General features: G+C 48.1%; 1 protein-coding gene across 1 annotated transcript; it reads left to right on the forward strand.

The window, feature by feature from the left end:
* The first annotated feature begins 2,717 nt into the window (after positions 1-2,717).
* On the forward strand, positions 2,718-15,776 carry LOC144247279 (TOG array regulator of axonemal microtubules protein 2-like). The gene is made up of 10 exons (XM_077787691.2): positions 2,718-2,872; positions 4,527-4,632; positions 5,193-5,428; positions 6,688-6,840; positions 7,998-8,115; positions 9,059-9,162; positions 10,567-10,771; positions 11,961-12,177; positions 13,232-13,318; positions 15,541-15,776. Exons 1-10 carry the CDS (start codon positions 2,718-2,720, stop codon positions 15,774-15,776), a joined length of 1,617 nt encoding a protein of 538 aa, XP_077643817.2.
* The last annotated feature ends 1,759 nt before the right edge of the window (positions 15,777-17,535 follow it).

The following is a 17,535-nucleotide window of genomic DNA, read 5'->3' on the forward strand; positions in this document are numbered from 1 at the left end:
AGATGTTGTGTTTAGTTTGTATGTCTGTGCTTACAGTCTGTGCTGTATTTCCATTGCACCTAGATCCGTCCTGCATTGTGCAAGTTGGCTCAAAAGAACTTGGAGCGGAAGAAAATGGAGCTTCTGGAGAAAGAGTTGGAGAGAAGGAGACAAAATCAAGCATCCTTGCAGCTTCCTCTTAAGCCAGTTGAGCCTGGGGATGCAGCTGGAGCAAGTAAGTGTTGGCTACACTTGTGGTCCTTTCTGACCACTTGCTTGCCCTTTGCACAGTGTTGCAATCAGGCTGGGATGCTGTTTGGCTTGCATTGGGGCGGAAGCTTGCATAGGATTTATTTCTGTTTGCCAAAGAAAAATACAGATGCATGAAGTGTCTTGTCCATGGCCTCACTGAGTCAGTACCAGAATATCAGCTTCCCACCTTCACCTCTGCAGTCTTTCAGAGTAGAAAATTCTGTCTTGCAAAGTACACTGGGGCTTCAGACTCTCCTGGAGAGCAGCCTCCAGGGAAGGCAAGTCCAAAAGAATGCTTTTCAACAAGGCTGCAGCCTGGAAGAAACAAAGTCCAGCTCCTTCTGATTAAAAAACCAGAGCTCCTCCTCCTGCCGCTCCCTGCTGAGGAGCTGGCACTGCTGAGCTGTGCTGAAGCCCCATCCATTGCTTCTGTTGTAGCCCCAGGAGCAAGCAGCGTTCCCGACTGAATCCCGGCCCAGGGGCTCTGACTGCAGGGCTGGGAGCGCTGCCCCGAGGGCGGCAGCAGGGCCCTAAGGAGGCAGCACTCAGCCCGAGAGCATCAAGGTTATCTGCACTTTCTTTTGGGAACTTCCCCTGACAGCCTCTGCAACAGGACAACAAAAGCAAAGCAATACTGGCTCTTCCTTGTTTCTTAGGGCAAGCATCACTGCAATTTGCTATTAAGCTAGAAGAGGGTAGATTTAGATTATATATGAGGGAGAATTTGTTTTTAAATTAAAGGGGATGAAAAGCTGGAAGGGTTTGCCCAGAGAAGCTGTTGTTGGTTCATCCTTGAAGGTGTTCAAGGCCACTTTACATGGGGCTCTGATCTAGATGAAGATGTCCCTGTACATAGGAGTTGGTCTAGATGGTGCTTAAAGGTGCTTTCCAACCCAAACTCTTCTAATATTCTGTGATTCTGTGATCACTGTCCCATGTTAGTGTGCCATTGTTATACTTGAAGTTCTTTGGGATAACAGAGATGTTACCCACCTCCAGCGAGTTTCCTTGGACTTTCGACTGTCACCCTGCCCAGCACCCTCCACTTACAAGCTCCTCTTTGGTCCCTGCAGGCTTTAGGCTACCACCTGTCGATGGCACAGCTGCTAGTGGGCAGAGAAAACAGCCTGGTAGCGACTTGAAGAAGCAGGTTTTGAAGGACAACGTGCCCTTACTGCCCAGTACGTCCACCATCCATGGGGATGGCAGCTTCCCACGCAACTCCACAGGTAAGCCTGCTCCCTGGCAGCTTTTTCCCTGCACGGGTTTTTCCTTGCACAAGGAGCACAAACTGCCTCCTGCCTCAGGCAGAACAGCTGGCACCTCGGGTCCATAGCCTGTCCTGAGATTGAACATCAAATCTACTTTGGAGTTACTCCAGCTTGGTAGTACTGTAGCAGTTGGTTCTAGAAATCCATTGGAAAGTTGAGCTGAATGAAATCGGGGTAAAGGCCTAAGCTCTGCCTTTTGCCCATCTGGATAACTGGTGCCAGGAGGCTGCTGTGACTGCAGGCATGAGCTGCAGGGCAGCCTGCCAGGGTGTGTTCACCGTGCACCTACGAGAACCACCAGGATCAGTTGTGCACTCACCATCTGGGCCCTCTGCCTGTGCTGCTGTCCGGCTCTGCATGCAGCTTTTTATCAAGAGAGTGCGTCTGCCAACAATTTGCATCGGTGTTCGCATTCTTTTTTCCCCAGTTTGCATTTGGAAGGCTTTTTTATCAACCATCTAGACTGGAAATTGCAAGAGAAAGCTTAGGCAGTGCACAGTATGCAAACACATCCATTTGGTGACAAATAAATTTCACCTCAGCATCTTTGAAATACAGCAAGTGTGTACCTCTGAAAGAGTAAAGGTTCATGATGCTTGGAAAGAAGCAAATCCATAAATTACTCCCTTCCCAATAGCAGGCTAAATGTATGTACACTCAGCTGGCTGCTGTCTAGGATATTTGAGGTCAGTGGAGGCAGAGGCGCTGTCTGGTGGGAAGGGTCAGGTGTGGCTGTTCCCTGGCAGCTGCTCCGTGGGGATTGAGCCGGGCCCAGCAGGGCTGGGCTGTTCAGCCTTGGCTCGGTGCTGTGGCCAGGCAGCTGCAGGTTTATCCTCAGGGAGTTGCAGAGTGCCCCATCCCCAGGGCTGGGGGAAATCAGGGCGCTGAGACAAGAGAGGCACCTGAGAGGCTCCCTCCTGGCTGGCCAGCCCTGCTGCCAGCCCTGTCTGGCAGGGAGCGGGAGCTCTGCGGCCGCAGGAACCTGCCGCTGGCTGTGGCCCCTGTGGCACTGGGGAGCTGGCGCTGCGGGGCCATGGTCAGGTTCAGCCTGGAGCTGTGCCCAGCCGGGGAGGCTGGGGGAAAGCAAGGAGCCCAAGGTGCCAGGCAGCAGGGAAGCCTCTGCCCCAGTGCCCGTGTGTGCCCAGGGAGCCCTGGCTGGGAGATGGGCTGCAGGCCACTCCATGGCGGGGTGCCCTGCCCGGGGCTGCAGCGCCCATGGCCGACCCTGTCCTTACAGTGACCTCGCAGACGGCCGCTGGTGCCCAGCGCCGAGAGCAGCCGCGCCGTGGGACTGGGCAGAAGGACACGGCCTCTGCAGACCCACAGCAGTCCTTGCAGGAGGCACTGTCCTCGCTCGGCAGCGACGACTGGTAAGAAAGGCCCCGTTCACGCTGCGTCCCTCTTAGCATTAAGGTTGGTTAGAAGTGAGTCTTGCTGCTGCCTCTGAGCCCCGAGAGCCCAGAGGGCCGAAGGGCACTGGTGAAACCACTGCAGAGCACTGAGAGGATCAAGATTTGAGAGCAGCCTTTTCTCAGCCTTGCTCTGCAGCAGTGCTCCAGCTGCAGCAGGTCCGTGCTGCTTCCTCGCTTTGCCTGCTGCTCCACGGGGCTGCAAAGGAAATCTTGAGGGGAGAGAGAAGGCCCTGGAACGACATGATTTGCTGGCTGAAGGGAGAAGCAGGATGGCAGCAGTTTGGAGTGCAGGTTTGGGTGCCTTGGGCCACTAGGCCAGTGGGACTGAGTAAGATTCCTCTCTGCTCCCACTGCTGCCAGCAATGGCAGGTGACAGGGTCTCCCTGTGACCTCCTGCATGGCAGTCCCAGAAGCAGCTTCAGGGAGTTCCTCTTTCTGAGAAACCGACTGAGTTGTGCTTTCAAGTCCCTCAGTCTGTCATTACTTCTGAAGAGCTCATGGCAGAAGAGAAGGAAAAAGAAAGAAAATCCTCTAGGAGCCTTGCATTTTTGGAATTCAACTTTTCCTTCTCACTGCTTCATATGGGCCTGAGATGTTTTGTCAATACTCACAATGTGTCCCAACATTTTACACAGACAGAAGGAGGCCCAGAGGTGATAAGTCTACAAATGCCAGGTGATACTGGTTCTCTTTGTGATGTCTGGGTTAGCATCCACTCTCTGGTGGATGCTTCATTCACACAGGGGGATAAGGCCTCCATTCCCACTGGGATAAGCATGAAAAATCTGCCTCCTTGTGCAGTCGCCTTTGCTTTGCCTTTTCTCTTCTGCTTTCTCTTCCCCTTTCTCTTTGGTGCCCTGTGAGGTGCAGAGAGCTCCTGCAGGTGTGGGGGTCAGGAGGACACCCAGGGGTGCCTGTGGGATCGGTCACCAGCCCTGTGCTGCAGCCCTCAGACCTTCCTGTACCTGAGAGCCTGCGCAAAGCAAGTGCTGAGAGATAGAGTTGTTTGCACCTCTTAAATAACATGTTGCTGTTGTGGGGGTTGTTTTAGGTAGGAGTGTTTTGGGAAAAGCCAGGGTTTCAACAGTTCTTGCCCAGGGGTGGAACCGTTCTGGGACACTCTGATGCTTTTTGGGGGAAAGTGTGCAGTGCAGTGGAGTAGGTGACACACAGGCCGAGACTATAGAGTGGAAACTTGGCTCCAGAGTGGCAGCGCAGACTCTCCCTGCTGAACTGCCTGCTGGGGCTGACAAAGAAGGAAAATGTCCCAGGAGCAGCCCCATGGGACTGTGTCTCAGGGACAGGTACAGGGACGTGACAAGAAACAGCAGCATGGCCTGGCCTCACAGCTTCTAGGAAGTAGTGACAGAGAGACTTGGTGTGCCAGAGGTTTTCAGAAAGGCCACAAATGAAGACTCTGACACCCCCCTGTTTGCCTCTTGGAGTTTTGTATGCTTTTGACAGCCACAGCATCCTGAGTCTATGATTTCATTAACTACGCTATGAAAAGCACCTCCCATGGTTTGACTGAGCTGCCAGCCTGGTCATTTCAGAGGGTGCTGCCTAGCTCTTGGCTAGAGAAAAATCCATCTTTTTGGTACTTGCCTTTCAGGGAGATGAAGGAGAAGGGACTCTGCATCATCAAACAGCTGGCTGAGTCCCATTCAGAAGTCCTGCTTTGTCGACTTCGTGAGATTTGCTTGGCAGTTACCAGCGAGGTGAGAACATTGTTCTGAATTGTCCCCCACACTTCATACACAGTGTGTAGAGTAGCTGTGTGCTCGCTCATCTCCATGTGTGCTCAGGGTGTGCCTTCTCTGCCCAAGCTGTAATTCAACACTGCAAATTAGTCTGTAGACCTGAGCCTGTGTTTTGTGTTTCCTGTCTGAGTGCTTCAACTACAGCTGTTGCTTTTTTGAACAGGAGCACCTGAGTCTTTTATCTTTATGACTTGTGCCTTTATGGTTTGAACGCAGCCCTTGCGTTAATTGCTTGTTTTTCAAACAAAAGGCCCTAAAATCAAAGTAGTTGCTATTACAGAAGGGTCAAGTAGCACACTTTAGTGAAATATATTTTTTAGGCCTGTAGTAAGCAGGTCTGAGGGCAGAAATTGGTGCCAGAGGAGGTACCTTTCTGTGCTTGGGCTCTTCTGCTCTTACTGTGCTTTTTTGCTCCTCTGGACACAGTGGGAGGTGTTGTGATTTCCCGGGAGTTTTGTCTAAGGCAACTGGTTTTCTTTTCAAGGTGATTCTTATGTTTCCCCTCATGACTTCCCCAGGTGACCAGCCTGCGGTCAAAGCTGTCTTGCTCTGCAATCGTCACTCTGGGAGAGCTGTTTGCACTCTTGAGGAAGGACATGGATTCCGAGGTGGATGAGGTTGCTCCGGTCCTTCTCCACATGGTGTGGAACTCCCCAGAGTTTGTTCAGAAGGCAGCCTGTCAGGCTCTGGCCATCATGGTAGAGAAGGTGACTCCTGCACGAGCAATGACTGTTCTCATGGACAAGGGAGCCAAGTAGGTTCTTCTTCTTTGAGTGATATTCTTCACCTTCTCCTGTGTGGGTGGGGGAAGGGGTGAGAGAGAGAGAATGGGAATGGTGGCAGGGAAGGGTCCTGTATCCTGGGTCTTCTGTGAACTCAGGGACTTGATTCTCTTTCAACCTCATTTCTTTCCTCTTGTCACCTATTTCTGCCCTGCTGCAGCCTCTTAGTTCTCAGAATCACAGATCTGTAGAATAGGGGCAGTTGGAAGGGGCCCATCAGGACCATTGAGTCCAGCTCCTGGCCTTGCACAGAACAGCCCAAGGCTCACACCAAGTGCCTGAGATTGTTGTCCAAATGCTTCTAGGACTCTGTCAGGCTTGATGCTGTGACCACTGCCCTGGGGAGCCTGTTCCAGTGCCCAACCACCCTCTGGGTGAAAAACCTTTTCCTAATATCCAGTCTAAAGTTCCTCTGACTCAGCTTCCTGCTGCTTCTTGGAGTTCTCCCAGTCTGTCAGCTTTTCCTAGACCTGGTGACCACTGGGGAAATGAAAGTGCCTGCAAAGGCCAAGGAGAAAGCCTTGTGCTTTTTTGGGAAGAGGGAAAACATTTGCAATTACCGCTGTGAGCGCTGTTGGGTATTTTGCAGTGCTGGGAAAAACCACGTATCCTCATGATGCAATTAACGTGAGAAATACGGAGGGTACTTGCTGGGGCGTGCAGCACATGGGGCAGAATGTGCTGGGTGTGGCACTGCCTGCACAGCAGGTGCAGCTCCTGCCAAAAGGAGGCTTGTATGACTGTCCTGGCCTGAGAGCTCTACTTTCCATTCAAACTGATATTTCAGCTTAGCCTTGAGATGATGAATCACTTGACAGGCACCTTCACAGGTTGAGTGCAACGGGACAGCTGAAGAAAATGCTGCCTTAAGTGTTGGTGCTGGGCCTGACAGTTCCCAAGAGACAGTCTCTAGATCAGGACAACCTGGCCAAAATGCCTGCCACCCTTTCCTCAGCTTTGGAATAGGGTCAAAACACTCAGATGTATCCCTTGCCAATCTTTACAAAAGACAGAGGCTGCATTGCTGGATATCGGCAACTTCCCGCCCCACAGCGTGTTTTCCCTGCTAACGTTGTGTTTATCTGAGGACAGAACCTTCTACAGGTGTCTGAAGTTGCAGGGAGAGCCCAGGCCTCCTTCCCCCAGCAAGGACAGGGAGCAGGCTCTGGCCAAGGCCTGTGCTGCTCTTGTTCCTTCTCCCTGTGCCCAGGGTTTGCTCTCTTCTTCCCAGGAGCCGCTACATCCAGGTGCGGAAGTGCGCGGCCGAGCTCCTCCTGTCCTTGGTGCAGAGAATTGGAGTCACGAAGCTGGCAGGCACACCCAGGGCTGAGACACTGGCACACGTGGCAGGGACACTTGCTCAGGACTGTCACCAGGACACAAGGTAATGATCTTCATTTCACCTCCCAAAACGGGAACATGGTTTTGTGTCTGGCTATAAAGGGTAAAACTACAAAGGAGTGGAAACTAAAGGAAACATTAAGTTACCTCACAGTGTGGATAAGGGTCACAGAATCATGGAATATGCTGAGTTTGAAAGGACCCATCGGGGTCATCAAGTCCAGCTCCTGGTTGTGTGCAGGACACCCCAAGAGTTACTCCATGTGCCTGAGAGCATTGTCCAAACACTTCTTGATCTCTGTCAGCCTTGGTGCTGTGACCACTGCTCTGGATGGCCTGGGGAAATGACTGTAGTGGGTAACCTGAGCTTGGCCACCAAGAAAGAGCATTGCCAACTTCCTGTGACTTGAAGGATTCTTTACTGAGATCAAAAGAGCTCAGATTAGCCAGTCAAAAAGTTTTGACTGGCCTTAGGTGCACACGATAAAGGCAAAGTGTTGGCTTCATCACTGAAGGATCCCAAACATCTATTTCACATTAACTTAAGACTTCCCTAGAAATATTTCAGAGGTCTTTAGCCTATGTATTCAGTCTTTCTAAACTACTTCTGCAGGTTTGTAGAATGCTGTTATCTGTGGCTCAGTGACCTCCAAATTTCTTCTTGAAGAAATCTGTGGTTTCCTAGTGGCAAAACCAACCCAAACCACCAAAATCCCCTTACTTTGATGATGAAATTCCCATTAATAGCTGCCAGGGACACCAGAGCAACTATCTGCCCATGCCCCTGATTATTCTATATAGTATAGAATAATCCAAAGCAAGCATGAGGTGTTTTGTTCCGTCTTCCCTGCCAGTGAAAGAAAGGCAAATTATTGTGCAATGGCAGCAGGACATTGCTAATAGGCTCTGACAACAAAGCAGATGTGTTTTGCCTGTTCCCTGGGATCCTTTGATCCCACAGAAGCACACCCACAGTTTCAGAGTGAAATGGTATTTTTTTGTGGCCCCACATTCTCCTCTTGTCCCTTGTGTTCAGCTGACAACACTGTGCAGTGTCCAGTGAAGCAAATCTCCCTCTTTGCTGAGTAGGTAATGCCTTCTCTTGCAAGGATTGCACCTGATCAGTTTAAGGTATCAGCTGCTTCTCTTAACACTCTTCCTTTGTTCACTTTTCATTTCCTGCCTTCCTTCCTTCCTTAGGCATTATGGACAGGAGATGGTGAAGATGCTGCTGAATAATCCAAAATTTAAGAAGCTTTTGGAACAATCTCTTTCCACCCATGACCTGGAAGATATCCTGGCAAGAATTAAGAAGAAAGTAAGTGCTTGGCAGAAGCAGTGTCTCCTTTGTGCAAGTATTGCCACTGCTAATATGAGATCAAACATACTCGATGTGTCTTTACCTCATTCCTCTTCTGCTGCATCATTTTGCTCCTGGAATGAGCTGTTAATCCCCAGCCTGTTCATCTGCAGACCACAGAGGAACTGATATTATTTGGGAAAAAGTGGGGTTTTGAATTCTTTGAATATCACAAAGTGGAAAGGGAAAGAGGAGAAAATGGGTTTACATCCAAGGGCAAGGCCCCACGGGCTCTCCCTACTCTGCCCCCAGTCAAGCAGTTAAGTGAGAATAGTGCTTCTGAGGATAACAGTGTCTTTGCAAAAGACACCGGAAGTAGTGGTGCCAAGGACATTTCCAAATATACAAAAGATGTCCAAGTCAAACCTAATTGCTACAATTACTGTCGGTCTTTTGGGAATATCTTCCCTGCTGTCAAGCCTTGTGGAGCTGGAAGAGGCTTGGTGAATCCATCAGCATCCAGTGGAAAATAGTTTGTTTGTTTGGGGGGGATTTTCTTCTTTTTATCTACATTATAGAAGGGAGTGTGACTTTGTGCAGGAGCAGGGAGAGTAAGTGTTGAACCAAATAGTGGGCCAACCCCCAAGGAGTCCAAATCTGCTGCTTCCATTGAGAACACTCATTGCCTACCAGTTTGCATTATTCCCATTTATGCTCAAGAATAATGAATTTGGGATTTTAGACTGCTGCTCACTGCCGTATGATAGCACCCATAACCTGCCTTGGGCTATTGTAAACAAAGAGTTGGCATCACTGAATCTCTGCTCCATTTATTTCTGTAAGTTAGGAAATGTTTCCTTAAGCCTTGGTAGCAGTGGTCCTGGTTCTAACTTGTGTTTTAATCCGGGAATTCCCTATTTTGTATTCTAAAGATTCATGGAGTTTCTTGATGTCTTTGTAGGGGATGGAAAACCAGAAGGCTGAACGCCCATCTGTGAAGAACCTGGTGAAGAAGAGGAGCGACGGCTCAAAGAAGCCCCAGGCCACATCGCCTTCTAGCAATCGGTACTTTTGTCAGATGGGAGCACTTTTGTTAGATGTGACAAAGCACATGACATGTGCTTTACATGCCTCTTCCTCAGGAAAATCTTTCTGCTGGAGATGACCAGTGCCAGAGATTCTTTCCTTTCCCTACAAATGCTCTAGGATAAAAATTGTCCACTTCTGCATTATGCTGAACACAACTTCTCTGGAAGGCTTCCACAAAAACTGGGCAACAAAAGACACCCATTGGTAACAGCTCAGACCATCCAATGCAGTGGCAAGGGCAGTGTTGTGGAGGCTCGAAGAGGGCCAGGTTTCTGCTGCCTGACTTGGGACAAGGAAATGCAACCAGGGTGTTCTTTTTAAATCCCAGCGTAGTCTTTTGTCTTTTTGTAGATGGGTGTTTTAATGAGAAGTCCCAGTCTTGAAACAAGATGCCATTCCCCAAAGATACAGTTCTCATCCATGTGGTTTGGCCTGGCTGATTCATGGCTTTTTTACCCTCAAACAGTATGACGTTTGAGTAGTAGTAGCAGTAGTAGTAGTAAGGGAATTCCTGAGCAACTTTGGCCAACAGGTGCCTCAATGTGGACTTTTTGTCTTGATATTCCTGTCCTTCATATAGTTTACTTGATGGACAGCATGTTTGGTTTATTTCCCCCTGTGCTGCAATCAGCGTTTAAGACAGGAATTTGGTCCTTGCTGTCTCTTCATGCTAGTGGCAGAGCTGCTTGTGCCTGTTCTCCTCTGATAACAGAGGGGATTTATTTAGAGCTGTCCCGCTCAGCGGTGGCAGGAAAGTGACCACATGTCTCAGTAGCATGGCTTGCATCTGCCCATGCTCATGGAAGAGACAGGTTGATCCAGGAGAATTGTTCCCAGTGGGTTTGTTAAGCTGTGGATCTGGTCTCTAGGGAAGCAAACAAAATGTGAGCATAGTTCTGGCATGTCTGGCTTCTGTTTTTATCTCTGTTACTGCTTTTCTGGACCCTTCAGATACGCCCCTGTTCATCTGTTCAAATGCATCTGAGCTACTTTTCCAGATTGTCATGCCTGGTGTAGAGACACTTCTCCAGAATGATGTGTTTCCTTATTATAAGACACACACCTCCCATATGAGGAGGCATTTAAACTTGGAAGTAGCGTCTATCTTTCCCCACAAAGCAATGTGAGCAGTTCGCCTTGGAAGCCATCTGAACATAGATCAGATGCAGCTCATCCTTGGTGTTTCTGAGTGAGCAGTGTGAGAATGTTACTTGCAGATTGTCTCCTGTAATGACTTGGCGTGAGGCTCACGTTGTTCTTCAGAGCCTCATGATATTCTAGCTTGAAATGACATCACTAGGAAAGCTCCTCAAGATGTTTTGGTCACAATTAACTGAAGCTATTATTACCAACAGGTCCTAATTTGGTTTTATTTTCCAGGGTGGAGTCTACCTCTGATGGACGCCTCCTACACCGTGCAAAAGCCCAGGTCACGTTACCTCCAGCTATGGAAGAGATGAAGCCGCTCCAGAAGCTTTACCTTCTCCTGGAAGCCAAGGAGTTTCAGACACGGATGGAAGGAGTGGCACTCCTCCTAGACCTGTCCAAAACCAAACCCCAGCTCATCTCCACTAACATTGTCCAAGTATGTAGGGTATCTTCATTGTTCCATTCCATCACCTCCTTTCCCAGGCCTGGGGAAGTAAAGTTAATTCAGTGTGTCTTGGCAGGACATCCTGGCTCTTCGGGACAGGCTGGTCCCTCTTCCCCAGAGAAATTTAATTCAGGTCCAGGCTTCAGGACAAGTTTTTTCAGTCCAGCTGTATTTGTCTGGCAGCTTTCTATATTGATGCTGTTGATCAGATGATGACAGAATTTCCTGCTGGTTTAACTGCTGCTGTCTCCTACTGCCAGTTGGGTTATGTGAAGGGAATCCAGCCATTGAAAGCAATAATGGCACTTATTCTCTGGACAAAAAATGGGTTTGAGTGGGGAAGAGATGTTTCAGGCTGGGTTGGTTTCAACTAAATTTTTTTAAAGGATACTTCTGGAAACTCCATCTTGTCTGGCACAGGCACAGCTCTGGCTACTCATTTCCATCCTTGTCCCTCTTCCTCTAGGTAAAGATGGTGCTCACCCTTCTTGGGGGGCTTTTTTTTTTCTCTTTGGAAAAGGAGGAAAACAGTTAAGGACAGAGCTATCCTTTCTCCTCCCAGTAGATGCTTTTTCCCCTTCTTCCAGAAATTGGTGCCTGATAATGGGCTTTCAAGGGACTGAGCCTGCTCTAATGAGAGTTGTACAGCACATTGCATTTTAGAAGTCTACCTGTTAGTTAGAGAAATGGTCTGAGTCCTGGAAGAGTTGATCAGAGCCCTGCCCATCTCCAGACACAGGTTCTGAGACAAACAAAATAAAACCTAGATCTCCTCCAGCCATAGTTTTGGCAGAATCATAATTGCCCTCAGTACTTGAGGCAACTGTATAGAAACCCGGGCATTGTAAATATCAGCTTCCACTCTTGTAAAGCAAAGGTAGTCTTATCAGTTAATAAAGGGAATTGATTGAATGATTTATAGCTGGGGAGAAACATCATAGGAACTCTCCTGTCCCCAACTAAACCTCTTTAAAACAGATGAAAATCTTTCAACCAGCATGAGGTTGCAGAACCATTCCAGCGAGAGGCCCACAGGAAAACATTGCAATTGTGCATGCAAGGGCTGACCTGACAGAAAGGATCACTTTCACCTTTGACATTGCTGAGTGCTCATTTCCACACCCCCTCTTCAAACAAGGTCATTTTAATCAAGTTCTCATGTTATTTGTTCTCTTCACAGATTTTTGATTATTTTGACCTGAGACTGTGTGACACGCATAAGAGAGTGAGGCAGAAGGCGCTGGACGTGCTGGCAGAAATCATAGGCCTCCTGGAAGATGCCCTGAGCCCCGTGATCATCCGTTTGGTGGAAGGAATAACAAAGAATCTAAACTCAAAGGATCCCGGGGTTCATGCCGCAGCTGTGAGAGCGCTGGAAGGATCCATTGCTCATTTAGGTGAGGCTGAGCCCCAGCATGGACTCTCCTCAACTGCGTCTCTGTCTCTGCGACACAAGAGAACGCTGAGTGCCTTGACAGCTGCTGTTGTCTGTGGAAGGCTCTCGCAGACACCCACAGAAGCTTTGGAGGTGCAGTCCTTAGGAACCAGTCCTCCAACAGGCTTGAATGTGATCAGCAATTCCCAAAAGTCCCAGAAGCCCTTGGCTCTGTGCTGCTGATCTGAAGACAAAGTCCTGGACTACAGCTTTGCTACAATTCAGAGGCAAAGTTTGCTTGGGCCCCATCTGACTTCCCAAATGAACAGCTTTGCTGTTGGCATGAAGGGACACCAGCCCATCAGAGCTTCTGCAGAGCAGCCACCTGGAAGGCTCTACATGATAGGCATTAGCTGCCTATTTTCCACCTTTCTTCTTTGTCTTCTTTTTTCAAAGGGGAACTTAGGATTCACCAAGTTCATTTCCTTCGAACAAACTGGTCTAAATCCAGCTGTCAATCATGCCTTGTTCCACATGTTGTTTTGCATGGGGCAAGGTGGCTCTAGCAAACACCTACATAGACAAGGGCTGCTCTAAATTCCTTTGCCACACAGATTGTTGTCAGCTCTGAAAATGCCTGAAAAATTGAGTGGTGAGGAGGCAGGTCTTCAAGGGGTGTTTCCACCTTCTCCACCTCAGCTGCTCTGTGAATTCATGAACTGCCTGACTCAGTGCCTTTCTGTGTCCCAAGGATGGAGTTCTTCCTTTTTACTGTGGGATGCAAAACCTCTTCACTGTTTACATGTGACTGAACTCTTGAGGTGCCTGATGTGAAAAGTGTTAACTTAGCTCCTGGTACAGAAGACAACTTTGGATTTTCATATGTGAAAGGAGAGCTTTTCTTTTGGAACTTTTAACCCTGCCAAGTAGGCTGGCAGGAAAGAAGAAAAAGATTCAAAAATCAGCAGAATATGACTTTCTTTTATAAAATGGGATTGCCCCTGCCCTTTCCCTCCCCACTGTCCTTTCTGCTATGACCTCAGAAGAGTGAGAAGAAACGTGTGTTTCACTTGTAGATAAAGTATCACTGATGAAAGAGCTCAGCAACCAATGGAGCCAACTGAATGGCGAAGCTCTGCTGGCTGTCACGGAGTGTATCACAGGTATGGCCTCCCCTTCTAAGCCAAGAGGTCCTCTAGGGGATTATTTACAGGGAATGCCTGGGAATGGACAGTAGAGTAGCTCCTCCACAGCAGGAGGTACTGAGCTTGTCCCTCCTGCCCAATACCCAGGGCAGGTGTCTCTGGCAGGTTTCCCTGGCTGCTGCAGAGCTGTGCAGCATCTGAGATGGGGGCGGTGCTGGGCCTGGGGGCTGAGCTCTCACAGGGACATCTCAGAACCCACCTCCAGGATAGGAAGGGGCTAAAAATAGCCCAGCTGGCTCCTCTCTTGGAGCCTCAGGGACATCTGTGAGCCTTTAGGAAAAATGGTGGCAAATGCTGTTTCAGGGGATCAGTTTGTTTTGTTCTCACAGAATTCTTGTTTTGCTCTTGGAAAGTTTTGAGGCTGAAGCATGCGGAGCCTTGGGGTCACAGCTTAGGTCAAAACTCACCACACAGAGTGTATCTCACTCTATCAGATACTCTGTTAGAGTCTATCACACTTATCCTTGCATGGATTTAGTGCAAGGCAGCCTTTGGGGGCAGAGGGGCAGAAGCAGAGTGCTGAGGCTGCCTGCCTGTGCTGTGGAAGTGGCACTGCACTGAGCATTTTGGGCTGTGCAAACAGCCTCTTCCTGTGTCAGCACTGTCCACAATGCTACAAATGCAGCTGAGAATTGATTCCTCAGAGGAGCTTGCTGTGTCAGCAATAGCCAAGGATTGGAAAAATGACAATCTCAACATACAGTAGAGAAGACGACTGATAGCCTTGCTTTAACTGGGGCTAATAGCACTGCTAATTATGCCAGCATCTTTAAATAGAAGGTTTCATAGTCTTTGTGTCTTCCTTATGAATCTGAACAGGGCATGTTCAGCGATTGGGAATGTCAAAGGCTCTTTCAAACCACCATCAAAGAGCATTTGAATCCAGTAGATCCCCAGGAACAGGGAATATAGTTTTGCAGTTATTTTGATCTCTTTTTCAAATAAAGGAATGAACAAAAATGAGGACTACTTTAGAAAGTGCAAATGTCCTCACTCAGGTTTAGTGGGAACAGATAGCTCTTTCTGAAGTTCTGTCGTGACCAATGACTTTATTTGCATTTCAACTCAAATGAAGTCTCATTTTGAAATGTGGACCATTACCCCTTTCCTGCTTAGCAGAATTGGTTTTGGGTACTTTCAGGAGCTGTTTCAGTGTTGATGACTGCTGGTGGATTAACAGCATAGAGAAAATGAAGTCTCTTCCACCACAGAATAATAAGTAGCTACTAGATAACTTTTTGTCTGATCAGAAAATAAGACTGGTCTCCCTAGCATTTCAGGTTTTAACCCCTCAGTCAAATCTGCCATGCAAGGAGCCTGTTGTTAGCAAATTTTTGTCTGTTTTTGATATAGTTCAGTCCAGAAAATGAGCAGAGAGCAGATTTCAGAGACAATGTGAGAAAACACTTGCCTTCTGATTACATTTCAGTCCCCTGTGTAGCATTTTTCTTTCTCTATGCCCCTATTTCAGTGCACATTGTAAGAAAAAATGCCACTAACATTTGGAGGGGAACTGCCATTAAAACATGATGATGCTCAAATTCCATGGCAGTGGGGTCTGGGTAATTCCCTAAGACATGCTGAGGTTTGAAACAGCTCCGTGTTGAAAGGCACAAAAGCATTCTGCCAAAGACACCGGCTAGTCACCGATGTTTCTAAGGCAGCTGTCAAGCAGCTGCCATCTCTGGTGGGCTGGGGCTTTGAAGTGTGTTCTAATACTGCCCTTTGCTGTGTGCCACTGAGCAAAGGGGAGTCAGATAAGACTTCTGGCACTTTACATGGAAGTTACAAAATGGAATCACCCCCTTTATTAGAAATCACTCAACTGCCTCCTTACAGTGCATTTCCAAATCTTCAGTGTGGGTTTAGACAACTTCTAAATGGAAATAAAAGGCAATTTGATATTTCATTCATTGTTCATGCAGAAACAAATTGTGAAATAATTTAGTAAAAGTACAAAGTCTGCCACAGGGACAAGGCTCTGTTTGGAGAAATTAGTCCTGAGGTATTGGTGGTTCAGTTTCAAGGATGATCAGCGGCTTTGCCCGTTTCTGGATCATGGGGCTCTGTGTGCTATTTTGCTGATCTTAGCCAGAGAGGCTTCCAAGAAGCAAAAGCAGAGGTAGATCCCTGTTTGCATGGAGGCTGGTGGGTAAGAAGCTGTGCCTCTCTCCCGGCAGTGCTTGTGGAGTGGGTTTATGCCAGGAGCCCTGAAGTCGTCGAGCGCTACGCCCTGCCCGTGCTCTGGTCCTTCCTGGAGAACAAGGCGCTGCCTGTCCGAAGCGCCAGCGTCCGCACGGTGGCCACCAGGCTTGCCTTGGCCCTCTACGAGGTGATGGGCACCAAGCTGAAGAAGTGTGCAGCCAGCAAGCCTCCACGCGTGCAGGAAAACCTCTCTGACATTTTGGGCTGGTGAAGGTATCATGTTCTCCGGAAAGATGACAAAGTTCTGACTTGGACACCTCCGGATGTGACTTTATTTACGTCTGCCAAAAATGACAAAACACTAAGGAAGGGTGTGCATCTACCCCCGCTCTCTCCATCGCCCTTCATCGTCATGAAATGGGAGCCCTGAAGCAACTCCAAACAATGAGGACAATGTGAAGGCTGAGCATGGCTCAGCCTCACAAAAAGGTGAGGGGGGAGCTGGGCCACTCTCTGGTGGGAGGAAGGCTCTTGTGGCAGCCCAGAGAGCCTGTGCACATTGCCAGGGAACAGCTGTGCCCTGCATGTGCCCCTGCAATCAGCTGTGCTCTGCCAGTGCTCAGCTGTGGGGCAGGGAGAGGAGCAGGAGGCTGCATGTGCAGCTGAGCCATTCCTGGAAAGCACAGGGCTCTGGGCTCCCTGCTGTCCCAGGACAGCCCAGAGGCCAGGCTGTTCCTGTGGCAGCCCTGTGGAAGCGGGTCAGGGTTTTCCCCGGGCCTGCTTCAAGGGGCTGCCAGCAGCAGCATGCTTCCCTGCAGCTCCTTAGAAGATTCCAAGGAGTCTGTCCCATGAAATCTGGAGCTTTATATGCTTTAGGTTTGCATTGTGGCCTCTGTTACCCTTGGTCTCTCCACTTTGCAGATCTGACTGGTCGTAGGGATACCAAGAAGTTTTCTCTGGACACCTTCTATGTCCCCTTTACCACCAAGTCCTTGCCTGCAGTCCAGAAGAGCTCTCTTTCCTCCAAGCTCAGGAAGAAGCTACCCACCATCGCACAAATGTTTCAAGAACAGCATTTATAGCATTTTTAGAGATATATTGAATTTTATAGAATTTTATAGAAGTTTTTTAGCATAATTAGAGATGTACTTATGTTCTCTCACAAAGTCCTTGCCTGCAGTTCAGAAGAGCTCTCTTTCCTCCAGGCTCAGGAAGAAGCTACCCACCATCCGACAAATGTCTCAAGACTAGGCTTTTTAGCATTTTTAGAACTATATAGAATTTTATAGAATTCTTCTGGTATAGTTAGAGATGTACTTATGTTCTTCCATAAAGTCCTTGCCTGCAGTCCGGAAGAGATTTGTTTCCTCCAGGCTCAGGAAGAAGCTTCCCAACGTCCGCAGAATGTTTCAAGAATAGGATTTATAGCATTTTTAGAACTATATAGAATTTTATTGAAATTTATAGAATTGAATAGAATTTTATAGATTTTTATAGACTTTTATAGATTTCTTTTAGTATAGTTAGAGATGTACATATGTTCTCATAGTTTTGAATAATGTGTTTTGACTTTATCTTTGAATTTTGATGACATCTTTTTAACTGGATGTGGAAAACCACAGACTGAGGTATTGTTTATTAAGATATATATATAAAGGTTAGGAAACGGACTCGTGAGAAACCACAGACGGAGGATAGGAAACGGAGTGTGAGAAAATACAGACTGCTTACAGACTAAGGTATTGGTTATGAAACGAGGATACACAAATAGCCTGCGGACACAACATTTGCAAGATAAAGAAAAATCACAAACACTTAACACCTGGGGACTGACGATACAAGATAAAGATAACCACAATTACGGCTTACGTAAACAGAAGGAAACTGCAAACAAAGGAGCCTGTCAGGACTTCATGGAAAGAACGGAATAAAAAGAAGACTGTTTAGACGAATCGGGACAGCAGAGAGGGAGCAGAGCCTCTCCAGCCGTCCAGCGCTGTTTTTGCTCATATCCTACTTGCAGTAATTAA

Source organism: Lonchura striata, chromosome 30 (genome assembly GCF_050655825.1).
Source record: "Lonchura striata isolate lonStrDom1 chromosome 30, ASM5065582v1, whole genome shotgun sequence".
NCBI lineage: Eukaryota > Metazoa > Chordata > Aves > Passeriformes > Estrildidae > Lonchura > Lonchura striata.